Source organism: Telopea speciosissima, chromosome 5 (genome assembly GCF_018873765.1).
Source record: "Telopea speciosissima isolate NSW1024214 ecotype Mountain lineage chromosome 5, Tspe_v1, whole genome shotgun sequence".
Classification (NCBI taxonomy): Eukaryota; Viridiplantae; Streptophyta; class Magnoliopsida; order Proteales; family Proteaceae; genus Telopea; species Telopea speciosissima.
Window position 1 is genome coordinate 23,691,879 of NC_057920.1, and position 20,622 is coordinate 23,712,500.

Here is a 20,622-nt window from a genome sequence, read left to right on the forward strand (position 1 = left end):
TATATATATTATTTATTTATATTTATATTTGTAGATATATCTATACTTTACCAAATTAAAAATATACATATTTATAAATTATATATATGCAAATATAAATATAAAAATAAATAAATAAATAAATATATATATATATATATATATATATAATATAATATAATGTATATAATATATTGTATATCATATAATATAATTAATGTGTATATATGTATGTATGTATGTATATCTTTTTGTTTTGTACATATTTCCTACTTTACTGAAAAAATGATATATAATATAATTAATATATATATATATATTTATTTATTTCTTTATTGTTTTGTAGATATATCTCTATTTTATATAATGTAATTAATGTATATATATATATATATATATATATTTATTTATTTATTCATTGTTTTGTAGATATATCTCTATTTTACCAAATAAAAAAAGATATACATATTTATAAGTTATATGTATACAGATATAAATAAATATTAATGTCATGAAAATATACTCAATACACCAGGCCCAACCCACAATAAGTTAATGTCATAAACAGATTTGGGCCAATAAATCAAACATGGCCCAAGACAATAGCAAAGTTTACAAGTTAAAGGGTTGGGCTAGGTCGGATTGTAACCGGTTGGGCCTAGAATCGGTTGATCTGGTCGGATGCTTGACGGGCTAGGACCCTACACCGAGACCACCCAGTTAGTAACCCGACATGTTTAGTAAACGGACCGGGCCGGGCCGGGCCAGGCTTTAGTCAGGCAGGCTCGATCGATTCTATCGCGCTGGGCTTGGAATTGACACCCCTAGGTTGAAGATGCAATAAGGGTACAAATTTAATTTTCATTTTAGCTACTTTATAAAAGATGTACAAAGGCTATTTGTGTATTTTACATTGTTAAACTAACACCTAACTAACACCATGAGGTTTATGGGTTTGTAAGTAAGGTTTTAAAAATCATAGGGTCTACATGACAGGTCAACAAACCTCAGGGGGTATACAAGATGTTTACCCTTGATATTATTTGTATGATGTTATATTATTTTAATGAGTCTTAGTGTTAATAGATCAGTGAATGAAAGAGAAATTAAGAAGAAATATAGATGTTGAGTCAAAGGTGAGGGATCCATGACTATGTACTATAATACAGTGTATGTATGTTGTGTGAGGGAAGCATGAGTATGAATTGTATGATGTGATGTGTTATTGAATGATGGTTGATGTTTTGGAATTGGAGAGCTTTAATAGGGGGGAGGAATAGGGGATGGGGATAGCCCCGAGGTGGTTTGAACGAATGATGGTTGATTTGTATATTGTTATATGAATGAAGGTCATGAGAATGCTTAAAGTGTTTACTTGATAATATTTGAACGTTGGATGAAGTATGACATGAGATGTTTATACGAAATGATGATATGCATATGGTTTATGAATGTGATATAAAAATTTGATATATGGCATGCAATGAAATATGTATGAGAACGGTTTCACATGTTATGCCAGGAGAAAGTAATAAATGATTATGAAATGAAAAGGATAATGAAGAGATGAAAGTAAATGAATGAAAGAGAAGTATGTATTTATGGTAAATGGTGACTTTATAAAACATCCATGTGGCTACTGTCCCCTTTCTAGTAGGGGTTATGTATTGGATGATGGTTTTATGATGAGTAGAATCACGTCCGCCCCAAGGCTCCGGTCGTTTGGAACAAGGTGTAGATGTGGTCTACAATGAACTAGAGCTTGTCCTCCCCCAGGACTACGATGCCTGAACACATGGGAGTAGACATGTCTAGTATTATGTTTATAGATGAGGGTTCCTCCCCCAAGGCTCCGATGACTGGATACATGGGAGTAGAGTCCGTCTATGTTAGTATGATGTTTATTAGATGAGGGTTCCTCCCCTATGGCTTGTCATTTATGTCTTTGTATCTATTATTGTATCTTTGAATGCTTGTGTGTATGGAATCATGTGTACCTTACTGGGCGTAAGCTTACCCCATATATGTTGATATTTTTCAGATGAGGAGGCTTGTACAAATCTAGTGTATGTGAGTTGAGGACCTAAGGTTAGGGCCCAAAAGACATTTTTCGACCCAAAAAAAATAAAAATAAAAATAAAAATTATATATATATATATATATAGCTATTTGCCAAGAGTGTATAAATTAACACTTAAAAATGTAACTTAACTTTTAAGTTTCCCCTGTGTAGTATGCGATATTGAGTCTTTTGCTACTATACATGTTTATTTGTGACCTTTTGGTTAGGCGCTTGTGAGATCAGTGCATAAATTAACTCTTAAAATGTAACTTAACCTTTAAGTTTTCCCTGTGTAGTATGCGATACTGGGACTTTTGGTACTAATTTTACATGTTTAATTGTGACCTTCTGGTTCGACGCTTACGAGAGCAGTGCCTAGAACCCTATCTGGATTCAGGATGTTACAAGTTATGTAATGGTACAAATTACCACATCATTAAGCCACATCATTAAAATTGGTGGATCACCTGATAAGCTTATCCAGTAGCTCGTTTAAAACAACTTTTACCTAACTAGAATTCTAACAAAACCGGTTTACCAAAAAAAAACATAAAAATTCAGATTTCAAAAGATGACTTCGTTGTCTTTGGCTGGTGAAGTTTTTGTCCTTTTAACTTCCTCCTCCCCAATAAGACAGATATTAAAATGTATTACGGACACCTGGGCAAAATATCAACCTTCCCCCAAACATTAAGCACAATTAGCACTGAAAGTTAAAATGTCCATTTTATCTCCTTAATAAAATGTCCTTTTTACCCCTTTCACATGTCAAACTTCAGAAGATGACGAGAGTCGAAGCAGCGGTGGGGGTGGCGGCGCCACCATCAAAGCCATCGTGAACCACCACCCTTCTAAGTCACCACCGCCACCAAAGGCGACGGACCTACCATCGAAGTTGTGAGGCAACCCCGACTATTCAAGGCCAAACCCTAGAAAACCAGACCGTAGAACGAATCCCCAGCTCCTCTGATCCTCAGATTCGAGAATGGGAAACCAGAGCTCGAGCTTGGTCCTCTACGCTACCGAAGCGAAGGAAAGTCATGATGAGTAAGATGGAAGCTTGGGTTGATTCTAATCAGGTCAATCTACCTCAACAACTCATGCCATTGCAATGGTGACCGTTGCTGTTCTATCAGCGAATTCTATCCATTCACAATGGTGGCCGTTGCTGTTCATCTCTATTGACATTACTCTTTTTTTTTTTTTAAATCATTCTTCCGTTCTGAATTGGGTTAGGTTATTCGATCGATGCTCTTCCTTATCTTACACTTCAGTTTTTGTTGGAGAAATTCTGGCTTCTGAATTCAAGTTCCACCTTGATTACTAATGTCCAGTTGTGAGAAAAACCTAAGTTCTGAATGCTTGAACGGGGATTCACCATGAGAACGCCTTGTGTAATCATGGAGATTGTTATCTCGTACGTTGTTGCCTGTGTTTGAGAAATTTTGGCTTTTCTAACTTCCAACTCGAGTTCTCCATTCTGCTTCAATGTCCATATGTTGACAACAATCTAAGTTCTGAAAGCTTGATTTAATTCAGATTAAAAACGCTTTGTGTGTCATGGATATTGTTTACCTCCTTCTTATTGTTTTCACAAAGAGCTAAAGTACTTATTGTACTAATAATTGGTTAATTACCCTAACATGTGGAGAACCTTTGGCAAGCAACCACAATCGAACCGAAGTACTTCAGCGTAGGAACTAAGGGTTTGAATTTGTGTGTGAGTTGTGATCACCTCTCTGCTTGTAAGAAATGGTTCCCGGTTGAGCAAGTCAAGATATCACATTTGCATGGTGGAAAAATGAAATTGTGTTGGTCAGATAAGGATATATTCATCTTCAAGTTAGTTTTAACTTGACTTTGTTTATGAAAACATTTGATATTTGGCAATATTGGAATTCTCAACTGAGTTCTGAATGGTGGAAATCCTTCAACCTTCTATCTCTCTCTTTCTAGATTCTCAGGTTCAGTTTTTATTTTGGAGAAAAATGGAAAGAGTCTTCTTGGAATGGCCAAAATAAAACTCGCTAGTCCGTCTGGGCAGATCGTTGGAGGGTCCATTGCTGGGTCTCTGCTCGCCGCTGGAACTGTTTATATCGTCGCTGCGGGATTTAGTATTCCTTCTTATCACTGGTTGTCTACAGAAGATTAGTTGCAGAGTTCACTTTCGGGTAAAGCAGATCAATCTCCATCGGGTTCTGGTAGTGGTGGCGGCGAGGGAAGCCATGGCCATCTAGGTCTATCGTCTGCTCCGGCGGAGTCACGTGGGGTGTCAATCTACAGCTGCCATCTGCCTTCCGATGTGATTTGGGCCCCAACCGCGAGACAACCACCACCGCCACCGCCTGGAGAAACTCCCTGTTCTTGTGTCTTCCTCCTTCAGCCCAGCGAAAACCGTTGGAACAGAGAATGGCGTGCCTAGCAAAAAACCGTTGAGTTTGTTGTTGGGTAAATTTGGGGTTTTACCTTTAAGGGTATTATGGTAAGTTCATCTTTTTTATAAAGGTAATTTCGCCATTATCTATTAATTAACAGCCACTTAACTGCACATACCTAAAGGGGTGGACTAAGTTGGAAAAAAAAAAAATAGTGTCTGACATATTGTATACTTACAGGGGTTGTCGTTGAAAGTTTCCTAAATTTTAATTACAAAACATTGGTTTGACATTTTTTTTTCCCTTGCATCCTTTATCTTATGGTATATTTGGTTATCAAGATGCGATTTTATTTTTGGGCGGAGAACTTGGAGTCCTCAAGATGTCATTCTATCAAACGCCAAAACCTATGAAGAATATAGAAGATCGGTGCTTGATATTCATGGTGGAAGTGCTGTGACAGTAACCACACAACCTTTGGACCGGTCGGTGCAATGGGAACCCCCCCTACCAAATTGGGTGAAAGTGAACTGTGATGCAAGTCTAAAACATAGTTTTGATTCAGGTGGTTTGGAATTGATCTATAAAAACCATCATGGTGATATTTTATGTGCTGTGTCTATGTCTTATCACTTTCATACTACAATTGAAGGTGAAGCCATTGCAATAAGGTCCGCATTATTGGAAGGAATTTCTGAAGATTATAATCATTTGATTGTACAATCGGACCAGCAGGCAATTGTGAATTATCTTCAACACAGTGATGCTTCTCCTCCTTTAACTCTCAAGTCTATTTTGGATGATATTTGATGAACACATTTATGTGTGAAATCTTAGGGTATAAAACATGTATTTTACCACATTGAACAGTGTTACTCGGGTACTTTGTCATTTTTCAGGTTTAGGGACATTTTGGTCAAAATGATGAATACATGTCTAATTGGACCGTCAAATGCCAGGTTACAAGGTTGAAGAATTCAATCAGGTTAGCATTCCAATGCATAATGTCGAAAGTCACTTGATTAGAGCCGATTCGAGTTTAGAAGGAGAGGAAAGAGAAAAAAAATCAAGCATAGGGGCATAAGGGTAATTTTGGTAAATTAAGAATCTTTCAAAAAATATTAGATATTGGACTCTTATCGTCTGGAATTTAAAATGATGCAACTTTAATTCTTAGGTTAGTTCCATCTGGACCCAGGATAAAAAGATATAGCTCAAAAACGATTCTTAGTAAAATTAGAATTTACGATGAAAAAATATAATAAAAAAAAAAAAAAAATTCTCTTTTCTCTCCAATCTCTCTCCCCTAAACCCTCTCGGCTTCTATCACTTCTCTCTCCCACTTCCTCGCAATTCTCTCTCCCCTAAACCCCCCCCCCCCAATATAAAATCACATCTCTTGATAGCACTCACAACATCCCTCTTTTTTGGATTCCTTAGGTTTTTTCTCTTTTAGATTTATTTTTCTGTTACAGTATTTCTTATTCCTTTTTTAATACAACAATAGCAGAATTTCTTTCCTAGTTTTTGTTTAGTTCTCTTCTAGATTTTAGTTTCCCTTTTCAGTTGACAGCAGCCCTCTTCCTTATACTCGATTTCTCATCCCCTTTTTTTTTAGTTTTTTTTTTTTTTAGATCTTATGTATTTAAGTTATCATATGTAATTTTATTTTTTAGAATCATTGTTAGGATAATTTTTATTTCACCATCCCTTCGATGATATGTGTAATTTTCATTATACACTTTGATAACTTGTTCTTAAATATTGGATGCGGCTTCAAGTGATGGGATTCAAGTGACGGAATCATCTTCATTAGAGTTATTCGAATCAGTTAAGTTTTTTTTATAAATTTTAGTTTTAGTAATTTCTATGTATTTTTCTCCATCAATCATTCCATCCCTCTTCATTGCTTTCATGGCTAGCTAAACCTCTTCTCTTGGGAGTGGGTGAAAACATGAGAGAAGGAAGAATTGATGGCTAGCATTGTCTATGTGATTAATGGACATGATCAATATTGGACTTACAATGGATGATCGGCCACAGCTTGTATGTCATTTCAAGGGGAACTATATATATGTTCGTTAACCGTATCCATTGTGACACCATTATGTTCATGTATTTTTTAGTTTACATTGTATGTTGTATGAGCACTATTTTCATAGGATATGTTAGCCGTATATGAGTCGTGCCGCATATGTTATAGACCGAGGCCGTATGCATGCTTTGCCCTAATATGCTAGTCATTGATCTGCCCTAATTCTCATGGTGGAACCCATTCCCAAGTGACTTTCTTGCTTTTAATTCATCAATTCTCTTAGCGGTTGCCCTAGTTTCTATTTTTAATTTGTTATCTTTGGTAATTTAGTTGCTTCTATATTTGCTAGTTTTCATAATTGATAGTTTCCATATATAGGTTGTTTCCATATTTGGTAAGTTGTACACTTTACCTTAATTAAAAGTGGAAATTTATTCAAGGTTGACCTCCTCGTGTTTGACCCGTAGCTACGATTGACCCGTACGCTTGTGGTATTATTTTAAACTCAAACAATATTCATCATTTATCATCATTTTTTACTGATTGTATTTTCTCTTTTATTCCAAGGGAGCAAAACAACTTGGCTGACTCCTTGGGAAGGAAGACACTGTCGGTTTCATATGCGACAGCATGGCCTATTTTCGATCCGTGGATATTGGAGTTGGTTTCTTCTCCATCCATGTGTAATACACGATAGTTTTAATAAATATGCCTATTTCTACCAAAAAAACCTACCTGTTTTATAAAAAACAATTCTTGGTACCTCTCATATCACATGATTGGGTGCTGGGGGTTTTCCAATATTCAGACAATGGTTCATTATTCATTGGTGGGATAAGGTAATGGTTGTTGTTGTTGGTTCATTAGTCATTGGATATTATTGTATAATAATGATAATGACATACAAAAGCGATCCAAAACTTTTAATGTAATGGTAACCAAATAAAAGATCTAATGCCTTAGTATGAGAATTTTGCAAATGAACTGATGGTTTGCCGATTAGTACTTCAGTATATGGTGAATGTAGGCTGAATAACACCACTTGATGATGTCCTAAAGACCATAGACGCCCCCTTACGGCGAAATTAGGAAAAGTGAGAATTGGTATTCAAGAGAAAACAGTCCTTGGATTCCACGAATAGTAGTGTACTGTCTTACTGTGCCCCTCCGAGTTCTACAAATTTGTATCAAACTCACAACACACTTTGAAAAGGAATCAACAAAACAGAATGAAAAACAATAGAGTGTTTCTTGAATTCGCACACATGCACAAACAATATGAGAGTGGAAATAGAAAAAAACTTAGAATGATAGTCTAAACGCTAAAGTGATAAGGGTGTCGTCTATTTATAGAGAAGAGTTACCTTTTGGAAAAACCTGTCGAAAAAAGTCCAGAAGATGTCTCTTGAAAAGAAAACATACAGAAAACTAATCGTTACCAATGTCCAACATATTGTGAGTTACGTATAATGTACAAATTCTGATGCCCTAAGAAGAGAATTTTGGGTTATATTTCGAAGAGGTACAATAGAATTTTGTCTTCTTCCTCCTAGAACCAATCAATCAGAGATTAGCATTGCACGGTCTGCACACTCTGCACACAGACCACAAAGAACAGTCTAATGGTCCTCTGTGGCATGTTTACCACTTACCCACAAGTGTTTGAGCGCCAGTGCACCCGGCAATCAGATTGCAGTCCACCAGTAAATACTCTTAGAGAAAAAAAATGCCACACGAGGTCTTCAAGAAATTCCAGATCGTACCACAGGGCCAAGCAATCAGATCTTTCGGATCATCAACCAATTGGCCAGAACAATCCAATATGTAGTATAATCATAACAAAATTTCATGACCCAGAATTCTTAGAGCGGAGGATAGTGGAAATAGAAATGTGAAATTCTTTTTTGAATACAGTGGATATAGAACAGAACTGTTATTCTTTATCTGGTATGTACATCTAAAATTACATCGAATAAAATGCAACAAAGGGGTGGTGACCAATTAGTACCCCTGAAATTTATCAGCCGTGTACACACACAACCCCCCCTCCCCTTCAACACACACACACACACTCTCTACTGTTCTTTTGGGTTCAGTCAAACACATATGAACAAGAAAATGATTGCACACTATGTGGTCAGAGCATCTGGAAGGGAGGAGGGAGTCCCAAGTATCTTACCACCAACATCAGGAAAATTCTCATGTCCAGGCAAAGGACCCACCTTCCCATTGGCATCTACCGAGATTGGGTACTTGAGAAGGTGGCCACGCAGCGGTTTAACTTCCTCAGCTACGTATGTCTCCCAGTTCTCACGAGCCAATTTATTCACATAGTTTACACAATCCAAACTGTGAGGCTCCTCGAAGAGGTCATCTACCATCCCTAGGTGTTCAGCCCAGAGAGACATCCTATATCCATATATCTGCACAAACCAAACAGAAAATTGTACCTTTTACTTAGATTACTCTGAATCGATGGCAAGGTAAGAGAAAAGCGAAGAAAACTGCTTTTGGAGTGTCATCATTTCCATTCAACTCTGAGTGCAACCCATTCATGTGGTGATTCAGACTTCAATTTAGGCCACATTTTCGACTCCAGAAATAAGTATGCTAAACAGAATAAATAAAAGTCAAACCGGATGAAAAAATGTTACCAACCTGACCATGCGGGTGTCTCTTCTCAGCCCATGTGTGATGTGGCTGATATGCACCCATAGCTATCTCTGTGTCTCTTGAACCATCCAATGATCTGTCATTGATATTGGCAGATCCTACAATGACATATTCATCATCTACTACCATTCCTTTGGAATGAACATAAATCATAAACCGCCGGTACTTTTGGGCAGCAGACCCCTGAAAGAACAGTTTCGAATTTTCAGTATTACACTATATAAAATTTCTATCTACCCATATTGATGTGAGAAATATTTCTAATGAACATGTATCCGATCAAACTGCAGGCTACCTCCCGTTGCATCAAAATTCCACAAGAACCTAGGTGTTGCAGCATTTAATAGAATAGAATAAAAAGGGTAATGTGAAGAAATGTACCAAGTAATTCCTTAGTGCCATCCATTTCTCAGCATTACACTATAAAATTTTTTGTTAATGAATGTGTCTCAAGAGTCGAGGCATAGATAAAACGCCAATATACCTGTTGGTTCTTATGAAAACAATCTATATTTGATCTTTACAGATGCCAAGTTTCATGTGAAATATAAGCTCATCAAACCAGATGAAAACTGAGATATGGGAAACACATAGTTGAAATTTTTTTGTACATGAGATACTCATGAACTCTCTTCCAATGGATATTACTACACAATTAGTTGCTACACAACCAGAATGTAATGTAGGAACCATGTGGCATGGTTAGGGTCTATTTCATGGAATAAAAAAAAAGGATGTACCCAGTGCACGAGGCTCAATGGAGCACTTGGTCACAATGGAGCAACCTTTACCATTGCACCAAGGCCCACCTCGGTCTGTTTCATGGAATAAAAAAAAAGGGCATACCCAGTGCATGAGGCTCCCTCCACTGCAGGGTCATGGTCTGGGGAGGGTCATAATGTATGCAGCCTTACCCCTGCTTTCGCAGAGAGGCTGCTTCAGGGAATGTAATTATTTTAGAGATAATTCCTGGTTTTCTATTGCATGGATACAAGATGCATCATGTGAATTTAATTGGCACGCTGGTTGAATGATGTTAATCAAAGAACAAAGATGAAATACAGGCTGAATGATGGGTAATGGCATCATGAATCACCCCAAACGGATTTCTGAGAAAGCCTGAAATCTCTCTTTCAAGAATAGAAAATTAGCAACAGTTAGGAGTGCTTGACAGAAATTTGGTGTGCAGTAGCAACAAGTGCCTGGACAAATTACAAGAAAAGCCTGTGTGTTGAATAGTAGGGTGGGTTTCTCACGATTATAGACACTTAAAATTCTTAAAACATCTGTTAAAGAAGACCTAGATAAAACTGAAGTCAGCAAATGAAGCTCAGATGTCGCAAATTTATCTGCATTTAAATAAATTTAAACCAATACCAGACAGGGAGAGTCAGGAGTGCTATGTTGTTATTGAAACTTGTTGGCTGCGGGTTTGAAACGTGGAAACAGCCTCTCCTGCGAAGCAGGGGGTAAGGCTATGCACATTTGCCCCTCCCAAAACCTGCAGTGGCAGGGGCCTTGTGCACTGGGACGTTCTTTTTTTCAGGAGTGTTATGTTGCCCGGGAATTTATTGATAAGTGGACCCACAGTACATGCTAACTAATGGTTTATGAACCACTAGACAGGCTAGTTATAATAATTGAAGTTATTTCTTTAAGTTTTATTTTGGTTACAATGGAGGTTGTAATGACCAAAATCAACACAAATTACACCACAAAATCAATCTGTTTCTGTATGATTACCGCATCACCATTAGTAGATGGTTGGCTACTTGGCCGTGAAGTTCCATCAGGTTCCTGATTACCAAGACAATAGAAATTCAGGTAGTCTTGAGGGTGAGAGTTCTCAAGATGCATGTCTTGTAGCTGCTGTGCAATAATTTCATACATCATTTGCATTGTTTGGCTCTGCAAATGCAAAGAAAAGTTAAAACAACAGCCCCATTAGTCAAATGTCATGTAAATACTTACTACGTAATGATTCCTTGTACCTACCTTAAGTATATACCAAGTCATTATTGTTACACCAACCAAACCATATAAAGATTTTGAAATGAACCATGCTGATATTATGATTAATGAGAAGTTGCGGCAAATAAAATACTTTGCTGTGTCAATATACCATTTGAAAAATAGGAGCAGCAATTTTTAAGAAACTATAGTGTCTTGGAAGTATTTACTATGGCTATACATGGAGGCAACAATTATCACCAAGACAAAACCATAATCATTTGTAATGACAACAGTGACATGTTTCCTAATCGTGCCATATCGTTAGGACTTAGGACTGTAAATGGGTCAAATATACGGATCCGGACCTGTTTATCCTGAATACGGATGCAGTGATAGCAAATCCAATTTATGGCATCCGATAAATAATCAGTCATGTGACAAAATCAGAAAAGCACTAACCAATACATGTGCAGATAAAGAGAACAAGAAGAGAAGAAAATAGGGGAGAAAAAAGAAGCTGATCGATTAGGGTGCTATATTCAAGATTCTAAATCTCGGTTCCGAGGCTGGTTTCGACCCTGGCCGGAACAGAGATTACCCAGGTTTCGACCAAAACCTGGTATTTTTCTGGGCCAAGCTTGAAATGTCATGAGCTGGTTGAAACTGGTCCAAACTCAATATTTTTTTGGTCGAAACTACCGAAATATGGTTGAAACCTGATATGATCTTGTTGTATTTTATGTAAAATATAAAAGTTTCAAAACTTCCTCCTTTGTTTTGCTTTGCATTCTTGGTTTTGTTTGGTAGTGTATGAGCAAGCAAAACAAGTGTGAGATTTTAGTCCCACATTGGAAGTGGAAAAAAGTTCACACTTGGGGTCCGTTTGATAACCTTACGCGTGTTTCTGTTCCGTTTCTCACCAAAAATGCTTTTTGGTGTTTTTGGTTGCAGAAACATATTTCTGGGTTGCAAAATGGTGTTTGATAAACTTGGGTGATCTTTTCCCCATTCTGTTCTTCTTCTTCCTCCTTTTCTTTCCTAATTTCTTTTCTCTGCAGTTGTGACCGAACAACACTAGCAGCAACCCCATTCCCTTTCCCTATTCTCTATCCCCACCATTGTTCTGCCGATATCAGCACTGAAAAAAAAAAAAAGGGAAAACAATTTACACACCCTGAAACCTGACAGTGTTAGTTTGCTGTTCGTGGTTGAATGGAAAAGTCCATTTTACCCTTATCACATATTCAATAGAAAAACAGTAAATTGACAGATTTACCCCCTTACCCCTTACCTCTTACCCTCCTCCTTCCTTCTTTCACGACTGAAGTAGGAACTCAACAGTAAAGCAGGGAGAGAGAGGGGCGAAACCTTGGCGATTCTCTGCAATTATGAGGGGCGAATCCTCTACTAGTATCTGCAATTTTTTCTGTTTCGACTTGATAACAGAGAAGCGGAACAGGCCTAAGAACCCTAGTTGTTCAATAGAGAATTGGCCATGTACTTTCGATGACTATAGCATCTGAAACAAAAACTTAGATCTCCGTAGATCCTGAAGTGAACCCTAAAGCAATGGCTTGTTTAGCTCTCTCGCTTCAACCAACGAATGGATCTGATATCTTTCTCCAGATTCGCGAATGGTTCCTCCTGGCCAACTGTCCCTCTTACCGTTAGCAAACACAGTCCTTGCATTTTCCAATCGATCTGCTCCATTCAAGGCGGTAATATCACATCCACAAGCTATAGGATTCTCAAAGAGGATTGAAATTGTTCAAGTGACAGAGAGAGAGCTGGAGAAGTTTCTAATTTACTCTTGATTTTTTGAGTTTGCCTTGGGAAAGAGCCGTTGGTGTTGGGTCGGTGAGAATCTCTTGGTTTATGTAGAGAGTAGAAACTAGCCTATTCTGCTATTGGGCCTTCCAAGAGGATTGAAATTGTTCAAGCTCAAAGGCTTTGAGCTTACGAGCAGCTTTTGAACGAGAGGATGGAGCAATTGAAGTGCGGCGACAGAAAGATGGGGTTTGTTTAGGTGCAGTGAATAAATGAGGATATGGGGAGTATGAAGTAGGTTTTTGGAATGAATGTTTAGGGGTTCTGAAATTAGAGATGTCTCTGAGGAGCGTGGAAGGATTTGGGGATGGTTGCTCTTGCTCTCCATCCATTCTTTCTACTCCTTACCCTCCCTGACTCTCTCTCTCTCTCTCTGTAAGACTATTTCTCAATGCTTTTCGGCGGACTCGAATTGCTTTTGCAAGCGGAAAGCCCTACTCGGCCGAAGATGGTGATTCGTCTCTGGGTGAATCCACTAGCTGCATCGAATGGGCATGTGATTGTCGGTGTTGAGAGCAAGTATTGTGCATTGACTCGTTAATGGGATCTATATTTTGGGGATCACTACAGTTGACAGAGATTGTAAAGACTAAGTGTGCTCAGTTATTCTTCTCTCTTCCTGTTTTACTGTTGAGTTCCTGAAATCGAGCTGCAACGCCAGAATTTGTGCCTGAAATTGATCTGCGACACCTGCTCTCTTGGCCTAAAATCGAGTTGCTCCTGGTTCAGACGGTTTCCTCTGTTTCTGTTTGGGGTACTCCATAGTTCCCGGGGAGACGGCACCGAGTCCGAGCATCAGCAGCGATAGCATCTCCAATGAAGGAGAAGACGGCGAGGACGATCGCCGTAAGAGCCACGAACGAAGCTTTTCTCTGATTCTGATTTGACCTTTCGGGCTTAATCTTCAAAGATGCCCTAACGGTTTTTGAAACAGGTCTGGTCTCATTTTTGTTGCAGGGGAAGAAGAAGAAGAAAGGGGTAAATCTGTCACTTCAGTACTCTTTAAGGATAGTTTAAGCATTTACAAAATATTTAACCCATGGTAACGATGACTGACTAACAATCGTTTCTGCCCCCGCAACCTCTCTCTCCCATTTCCCGCTGAAACTCTACCCCTTTCCCTGTCCTTCGACTCCACAGAAATCCAAGCCCATCCTTCCGTCAAGTACAGTGTAAAAAAAATTTCCCGTCGATTCCCAGTGCACCCGCCAGCCCCTTTCTCCCACCCTCCATTCCCCCACCTTCTTCTCGATGTCATCCACTTCTCTGGTTCGATACCCACACACAAAAAAAAAAAAAAAAAACTTCAAACCACAGCAACCCCATTCCCTTCCCGCAGCAACCCTTTACCTCTCCCGTCTCTCGCTGAAACCCAACCCATCTCCTTTGATTCCACAGGCAGCACCGTCCCTTTTTTCCCCCTCTGAATACTCGATCGAACCCCTTTAGGATTCCGCCAGCAGCCGAAAAAAAAGAAGAAGAAGAGCAGAGAGAGTGAAATGCATCGAACCAGGAAAAAAAATCGAGAAGAAAGAAAGAGAAGCAGAGAATCGAAGCACAAAAAAAAAAACATACCTGGTTTCAGGGAACTCCACCGCTGCAGGTTGGAACCTCCATCGCAGGCGAACAGACTTCTTTGGTTCGAGTAGAGACCCCAAATCCCAAACGGGTGTTTTCCTTTTTTTTTTTTTTTAATCGGGCAACACTTCTGCAATTGGTAGAAAAAATGGTAGACACAAGTAATTTCTACAAATTTGTTACATTTCAAATAAATGACCATAAATTTTGATTTATGGTACCAAAAACACATGAAACAAAACATGTTTATCAAACTGTTTTTTGAGTGCTTTTGAGTGCTGGGAACACAATTAACATAGAAACACCAGAAATATAATGTTATCAAACGGTACCTTGGTTATTAGTAAGGATTGGAACAAAGGGAATGGGGTCTAGAGAGAAGTCTCTCTCTTCAAAGATGAGGGGTTGGGTCTGGGGTGCTTTTTCAAACGTACGCGCCGAGCCGAGTCGGGCTATGGCCATGGTCGGATACGGGTGTGGGTCAATCAAGCCAAAAACTCTCTTTTATTTTGACTACGAAAATTCAAATGAAATGAATTTGAATTTGAAAAGTTTAAATTCAAATTACATACCCATACGTAAAGACACCATGCATAGGCACCTATACATACTTGAGACCTGAGAGTACCTTTATGTACAGGTACATACCCACACGTGTACAACACTTGTATACATATAGGTAGCACCCATACTTATATAAGAAACACCCATACGTGTATAGGTAGCATCCATACGTACAGACATGTATACACCTATAGATATATATGTTGTGTATTCAACTAAAACACTTTATATTCCAGTGAAAGCTTCCCTCTGTCCGGATTTCTTCCCCTACTACAATTTCTATTATTTCTGCAACTGTATACCAGTACAAGTATACATATTGTTCGGTGCAATGCTCTTTCTACCATTTCGCGTTTTTTAATTGCATAAAAACCATTCTTCTAAACACTGTTTAGTGAGCCTATCCTTACCCTCCCTATCAATAAAAGTCTGTGTGCATCAAGACTGCGATTCTGTGGTTGTTTAATCAAGGAGGTAAAGCACGAGAAACCCCAGATGTACTATTAAAGGGGGCATTTCAGACCTTAAGGCAAGTGTCTACTCAGATGTGACTCAACTAATTCTGTTTGTGTATTTCATCTTCAAGCAACACTTTCCTGTGTGGACTTTCTTGGCTGCATCGTCTCACTTTGTTCGAGGAAAACTTCTCAAAGAGATAAGTCTTATAATTCTAGCCCATATTATTCCAACAATCTTATGGTCTGAAATCCAATTGGTGCCACAATAGCCTTCTAAGACAACTGGAAGAATACCCACAGATGAGTCTTTGATGGTTGTTGGTATTCCCCTAGCATCTAAGTATAACTGTTGCGGTAGCCCTAGGAGAGATACAACAGCCCATTGCCTAGTAACTGGAGGCACTGCGACTAAGGTCTGGAATTTCTTTTCACGTCTTTTCGATATTAATGTGATTTCATCTCAGGATGCCAAGAGTTGAATCTTGCTTTGGCATGAGGCGGCAAGTTGTAAAAGCCTCTTTGCCTATAATATTGGGCTGTTATCTTCCCTAGTAGTTTGGGAGCTTTGGAAGAAAAGGAACAACAGAAGGCACGGGGAACGAATGCGAACTGCAAGTTCAATTATTGAGACCATAAAAATTGGGGTGAAAGACATCCCGTACCCTCCCAAGTTTGGGCCCTCGGGTTCTTCTAGGGAAGTTTTAATTCTACAATGTTTTGGCTTATCGGTTCCGCCTACCAGACTGAAGCACCCGATCCCTGTTTATTGGTGTCCGCCTTTCACCTCAGTGAAGCTTAATGTGGATGGTGCCTGTAGAGGTAATCCTGGTGTAGGAGGGGGTGGAAGGATCATCAGAGATAAGGAAGTGGTCGTTTTGGCAGCCTTTTCTAGGTTTTATGGCGAGTGCACGAATTCAATTGCAGAATTAAGGGCTTTGAGAAATGGCTTGAAGCCGTGCCATAAGTTAGGCCTTACTGATTTTGTGGTGAATTCAGATTCCTCCACTACGGTCAGAATGATACACCATAAGAGGTGTAGATTATGGAGGGGATGGTACTGGTTCCAGGAGTCCATGGCCCTTTTTCGTTCTTCATGGCCTCTTTTATCTTTTGCTTATAGGGAAAGTAACAAGGTAGTGGATTGGCTTGCCAATTTAGCTTGTGATACAGGTGCTTCCATTGTTTTCCAGTATGGCAGTCAACCACCGGGGGATCTGCAACGTATTCTTCGGGAAGACAAGGCTGGTTTACCAGTCTTCAGAAAGTAATGTACAGTTCTTTATGTTCTTGTTTGGTTTGGGTTTGGGAATAGTTTTTGTTGAGAGTTATGCTCCGTGGGTTGGGGTAAGGTGGTACATCCCCCCCTTGTATTCTTTCTCCAAGTTTTGATATTAATAAAATTCTAGGGGCTGGCCCGGGTCCCAGGTAATATTCGGGTTAACAAAAAAAAACCCAAGTTTTTCTTTAAATGACATCCAACCTTCAAAGGTGTTTTAACTGTTGGAAAATCAAAGTATCTATATTTTTTAAGCATAGCTTCAACATAGTGAGCTTAAGATAAAATGATCTCATTTTCTTTCCTTGTGATCTTGATTCCAAGAATCACATCAGCTTACCCCATATCTTTTGTATCAAAGTTGGACATTCGAAGATTTTTGGTTTGTTTCACTATGTCTAAACTTGTTACCATAATAAGCATATCATCTACATAAAGTATGATAAATACACATTTACCATGGTTGAACATACTATATAAATACCTTTCTGCATCATTCACGAGAAATCCATTTGATAAAAGTACTATATCAAGTTTCTCATGCCATGGTTTAGGTGTTTGTTTCAGTCCATATAGAGATTTCACAAGCTTTCATACCTTGTGTTTTTGTTTCTATACAATGCAACCTTTTGGTTGTTTAATATATATTTCCTCGTCTAAGTCTCAGTTTAAGAACATTTTTTTTTATGTATTTACCAAATTATACATTGATGCTACAACAATCATAACTCCTAGAGCAGAAATTCTTGCTACCAGAGCGAAAGTGTCAAAATAGTCAATGTTTTGCTTTTATTGAAAGCCTTTAACAACAAATCTCGCTTTGAACTTGTCTAATGACCCATTAGGTTTTAACTTCTTTTGAAAAATCCACTTAGTATCTAATATTTTAGAACGTTGTGGACGGCATCCAGAGAGGTTATTGTCTCTTTACAAGTTAGAGGATCCTTGTCTACTAAATAGACAAGTCACTCATCTCCTGCATAGGTAGACTTTCTTTGTCTTTTACCTCTTCCAAGTTGACTTTCTTCAATTGGTAGTGGGTCATTGTTTATTGACACTTCCTTTCCTAAATTAGAATTAGTTCTATCATCGTTATTCATGGGTAGATTAGACTTGTAAGGAAATAAGTTCTCAAATAATTCGGCATTCCGAGATTCTATTATAGCGTTTTCTTCAAACACATCATCCAAGGTTTTAATGACTAAAAATTTATATGCCGATCCATGCTTTGCGTAACGAATAAATGCACAACCGCAAGGCTTAGGAACTAATTTTCTTTTCTTAGGCTCAGATATTGCTACCTTAACTAAAAAGCCTCATACTCTTAAATGTTCTAAACTTAGTTTGTTTCCAAACCATAATTCATAAAGTAATATTCCGGTCTTCTGGAGGGGTATTCTATTCAAGATATGACAAGCAGATAGCATAGCTTCCACCCACATATCAAGTGGTGATCCCGAACTTATTAACATTGAATTCTTCATTTCTTTCAAAGTTTGGTTTTTCCTTTCCGCCACTCCATTGGACTAGGGTTAGTAAGGGGTTGTGGTTTCATGTATAATATACCACTAGTTTCACAGTATTTAACCTAGACTAGTAGTACCATACTTAGTGCCTCTATCAGTTTTGAGATGTTTAATCTTCCTTCCTAGTTGATTCTTTGCTCTAAGGGACTTAAAAAGCATTTTCTGCCTCATCCTTAATCTTAAGGAGATAGATTATGGCATATCCTAGAAAAGTCATTAATAAATGTAATCACATACTTTTTTTTTTGGATGAATATGTAATCACATACTTATTTCCCCCCTAGACTCATATGACTTAAAATCACATAAGTCACTATGTATTTGTTGAGTGATGTAACCCGAAAGGGTATCTTGGGGTATTCCCCCCATAGCTAGTCGAGTCGGCTATGAGGGGGCTTATTTGTAATTTTGTCCATTCTTCCAATATTATAAATAAGAGGGCTTGATGATCACATTGATTATTCAAGCATTGCATTCTAAACTGTTCTGCTAACATGGCATCAAAACTAAATAATCTGATCTAAGTTTCAGAACACCCCCCATTGTTTCTCTTTCTCTTTCTCTCGGCCTCTTCTTCCTCTTCTTTTTTTTCTGGTTTTTCACCCTTATTAAAGGGCAGCACTAATGAGGTGATCGAATGATCTAGTTGCTTCCCTCCATCTTAACTCTTCAATCAGTGATATAAACGAGTTCTTTTTGCGATAGTTGCTGCCTCTCTTTCTTCTACAATTTTTGGAGATTCTCTCCCTCTTGAAGATCGAGTCTCTATCACCACTGGAGATTGATTGTTCATATTGGAGATCCATTCCAGTAGCCTTGGACAACATCTATCACAAGTCTTCATCAACAACTGAAGCCCCCTACCCTACATCGATCTCAACTTTCAGGGTTTTCTAAAACCCGGATACTTATCGATTTTAGGGTTAGGGTTGTCACCTCTTGCTGATTTTTTAAGGGGAGTTCTATCCATATCGGAGGAGCACTCGACCTTAATATCAACCACATCTACTGATATTTTTACAAAATTCAGGTCTTCTCTACCTAGGATCGATTTCTCCAAATATCGATCTATTTTTTTCTGGTTCCTCTTTGGCTGGCTGCATCGACCCCTTGCTGGATCTGTTGAGTTATTTATCTGTCCCTTGCTGGTTTTGTTGATTGGTTTATGCAAGTATGTCGGGTTCAGATCTTACTATTGCTACTTCTAGGATTGACGGACAAACAAGGACTGAGTATCTACCTTTCGCTGCTCCTATTAAACTCGATGGAACAAATTACTTAATGTGGTCCAGATCTACTTATTTGACCATTGTTGGTCGAGGTCTTACTAAATATATTATTGGCAGTGACACAATGCCAGCCGACACTGGTCCTCTTCAGGATCGATGGGTTTCCAATGATGCTATGGTGGTGTCCTATTTGTTGGACTCTATGCAACCTGATCTCTCTAGCAATTATTGATTATTGGATACAACCCATCAAATATGGAGTGCTGCCAAGGAGACTTATGGGTAGGTAGGGAATGATGCTCAGGTGTATGAGATTCAAAAGAAGGTTCATGACACCAAACAGAAGGAATTGTCAAGACTCAAAATACTATGCTGCCCTAAAGAGTTTATGGCAGCAATTGGATTACTACTCAGATTTTCAGCCTTCCACTGCAGCTTATATTGATGCCTATCGCAAACATGTGGACAAAATTCATGTCTATGACTTATTGGCAGGTCTGAATGTTGAATATGATCCTGTCCGTTGGCAAGTGCTTAGCCGATCTCCTTTCCCCACATAAGAGCAGTGCTTTGCTTTGGTCCATACTCAGGAGACTCGTCGGGCTGCTATGTTGCATACTTCCACTGTTGATAGATCTGCTTTACAAGCTGGTTCCAGCCCTACTCCCATTTCCATACTCGATGGCAATGTAGCCTCCAAGGAGCCTGTAAAATGTAAACACTGCAACAAACCCTATCACACTAAGGCTACTTGCTGAAAATTACATGGCAAACCTGCTGACTTTGAGGCGAAACGTGGTCATGGGAAGTTCAAGTCCAAGGCTAATCACACTGAAACTACTACTGTTGCCTGTTCTACAGACATTGGTCTCACTCTAGATGAACTTCTAGCTTTCTGTCGCATGTTAAAGGCCTCTCCAGCTTCACCTGCTCTGGCATCTGCACCTGCTGCCCCTTCTGGTTCTCACTTTGCTTCAGGTATTCCAGTCGGTAGTCATTGTGCATCGGCTGTCTCCAATCCCTGGATTATAGACTCCGGTGCTACTGACCACATGACTGGTTCCTCCCATATTTTTCATCAGTATTC

General features: G+C 38.7%; 1 protein-coding gene across 1 annotated transcript in view; it reads right to left on the reverse strand.

The window, feature by feature from the left end:
* Positions 1 to 8,547: 8,547 nt before the first annotated feature.
* The window catches only part of LOC122662882 (phospholipase D delta-like), an 85,750-nt gene continuing 73,675 nt past the window's right edge, over positions 8,548 to 20,622 (reverse strand). The window contains exons 6-8 of the mRNA XM_043858589.1: positions 10,868 to 11,032; positions 9,110 to 9,307; positions 8,548 to 8,874 (exon numbers count right to left, since the gene is read on the reverse strand). Of these exons, the coding sequence (XP_043714524.1) occupies positions 8,581 to 8,874; positions 9,110 to 9,307; positions 10,868 to 11,032 (657 nt within the window). The 3' untranslated portion in view covers positions 8,548 to 8,580. The remainder of the gene's footprint in view (positions 8,875 to 9,109; positions 9,308 to 10,867; positions 11,033 to 20,622) is intronic.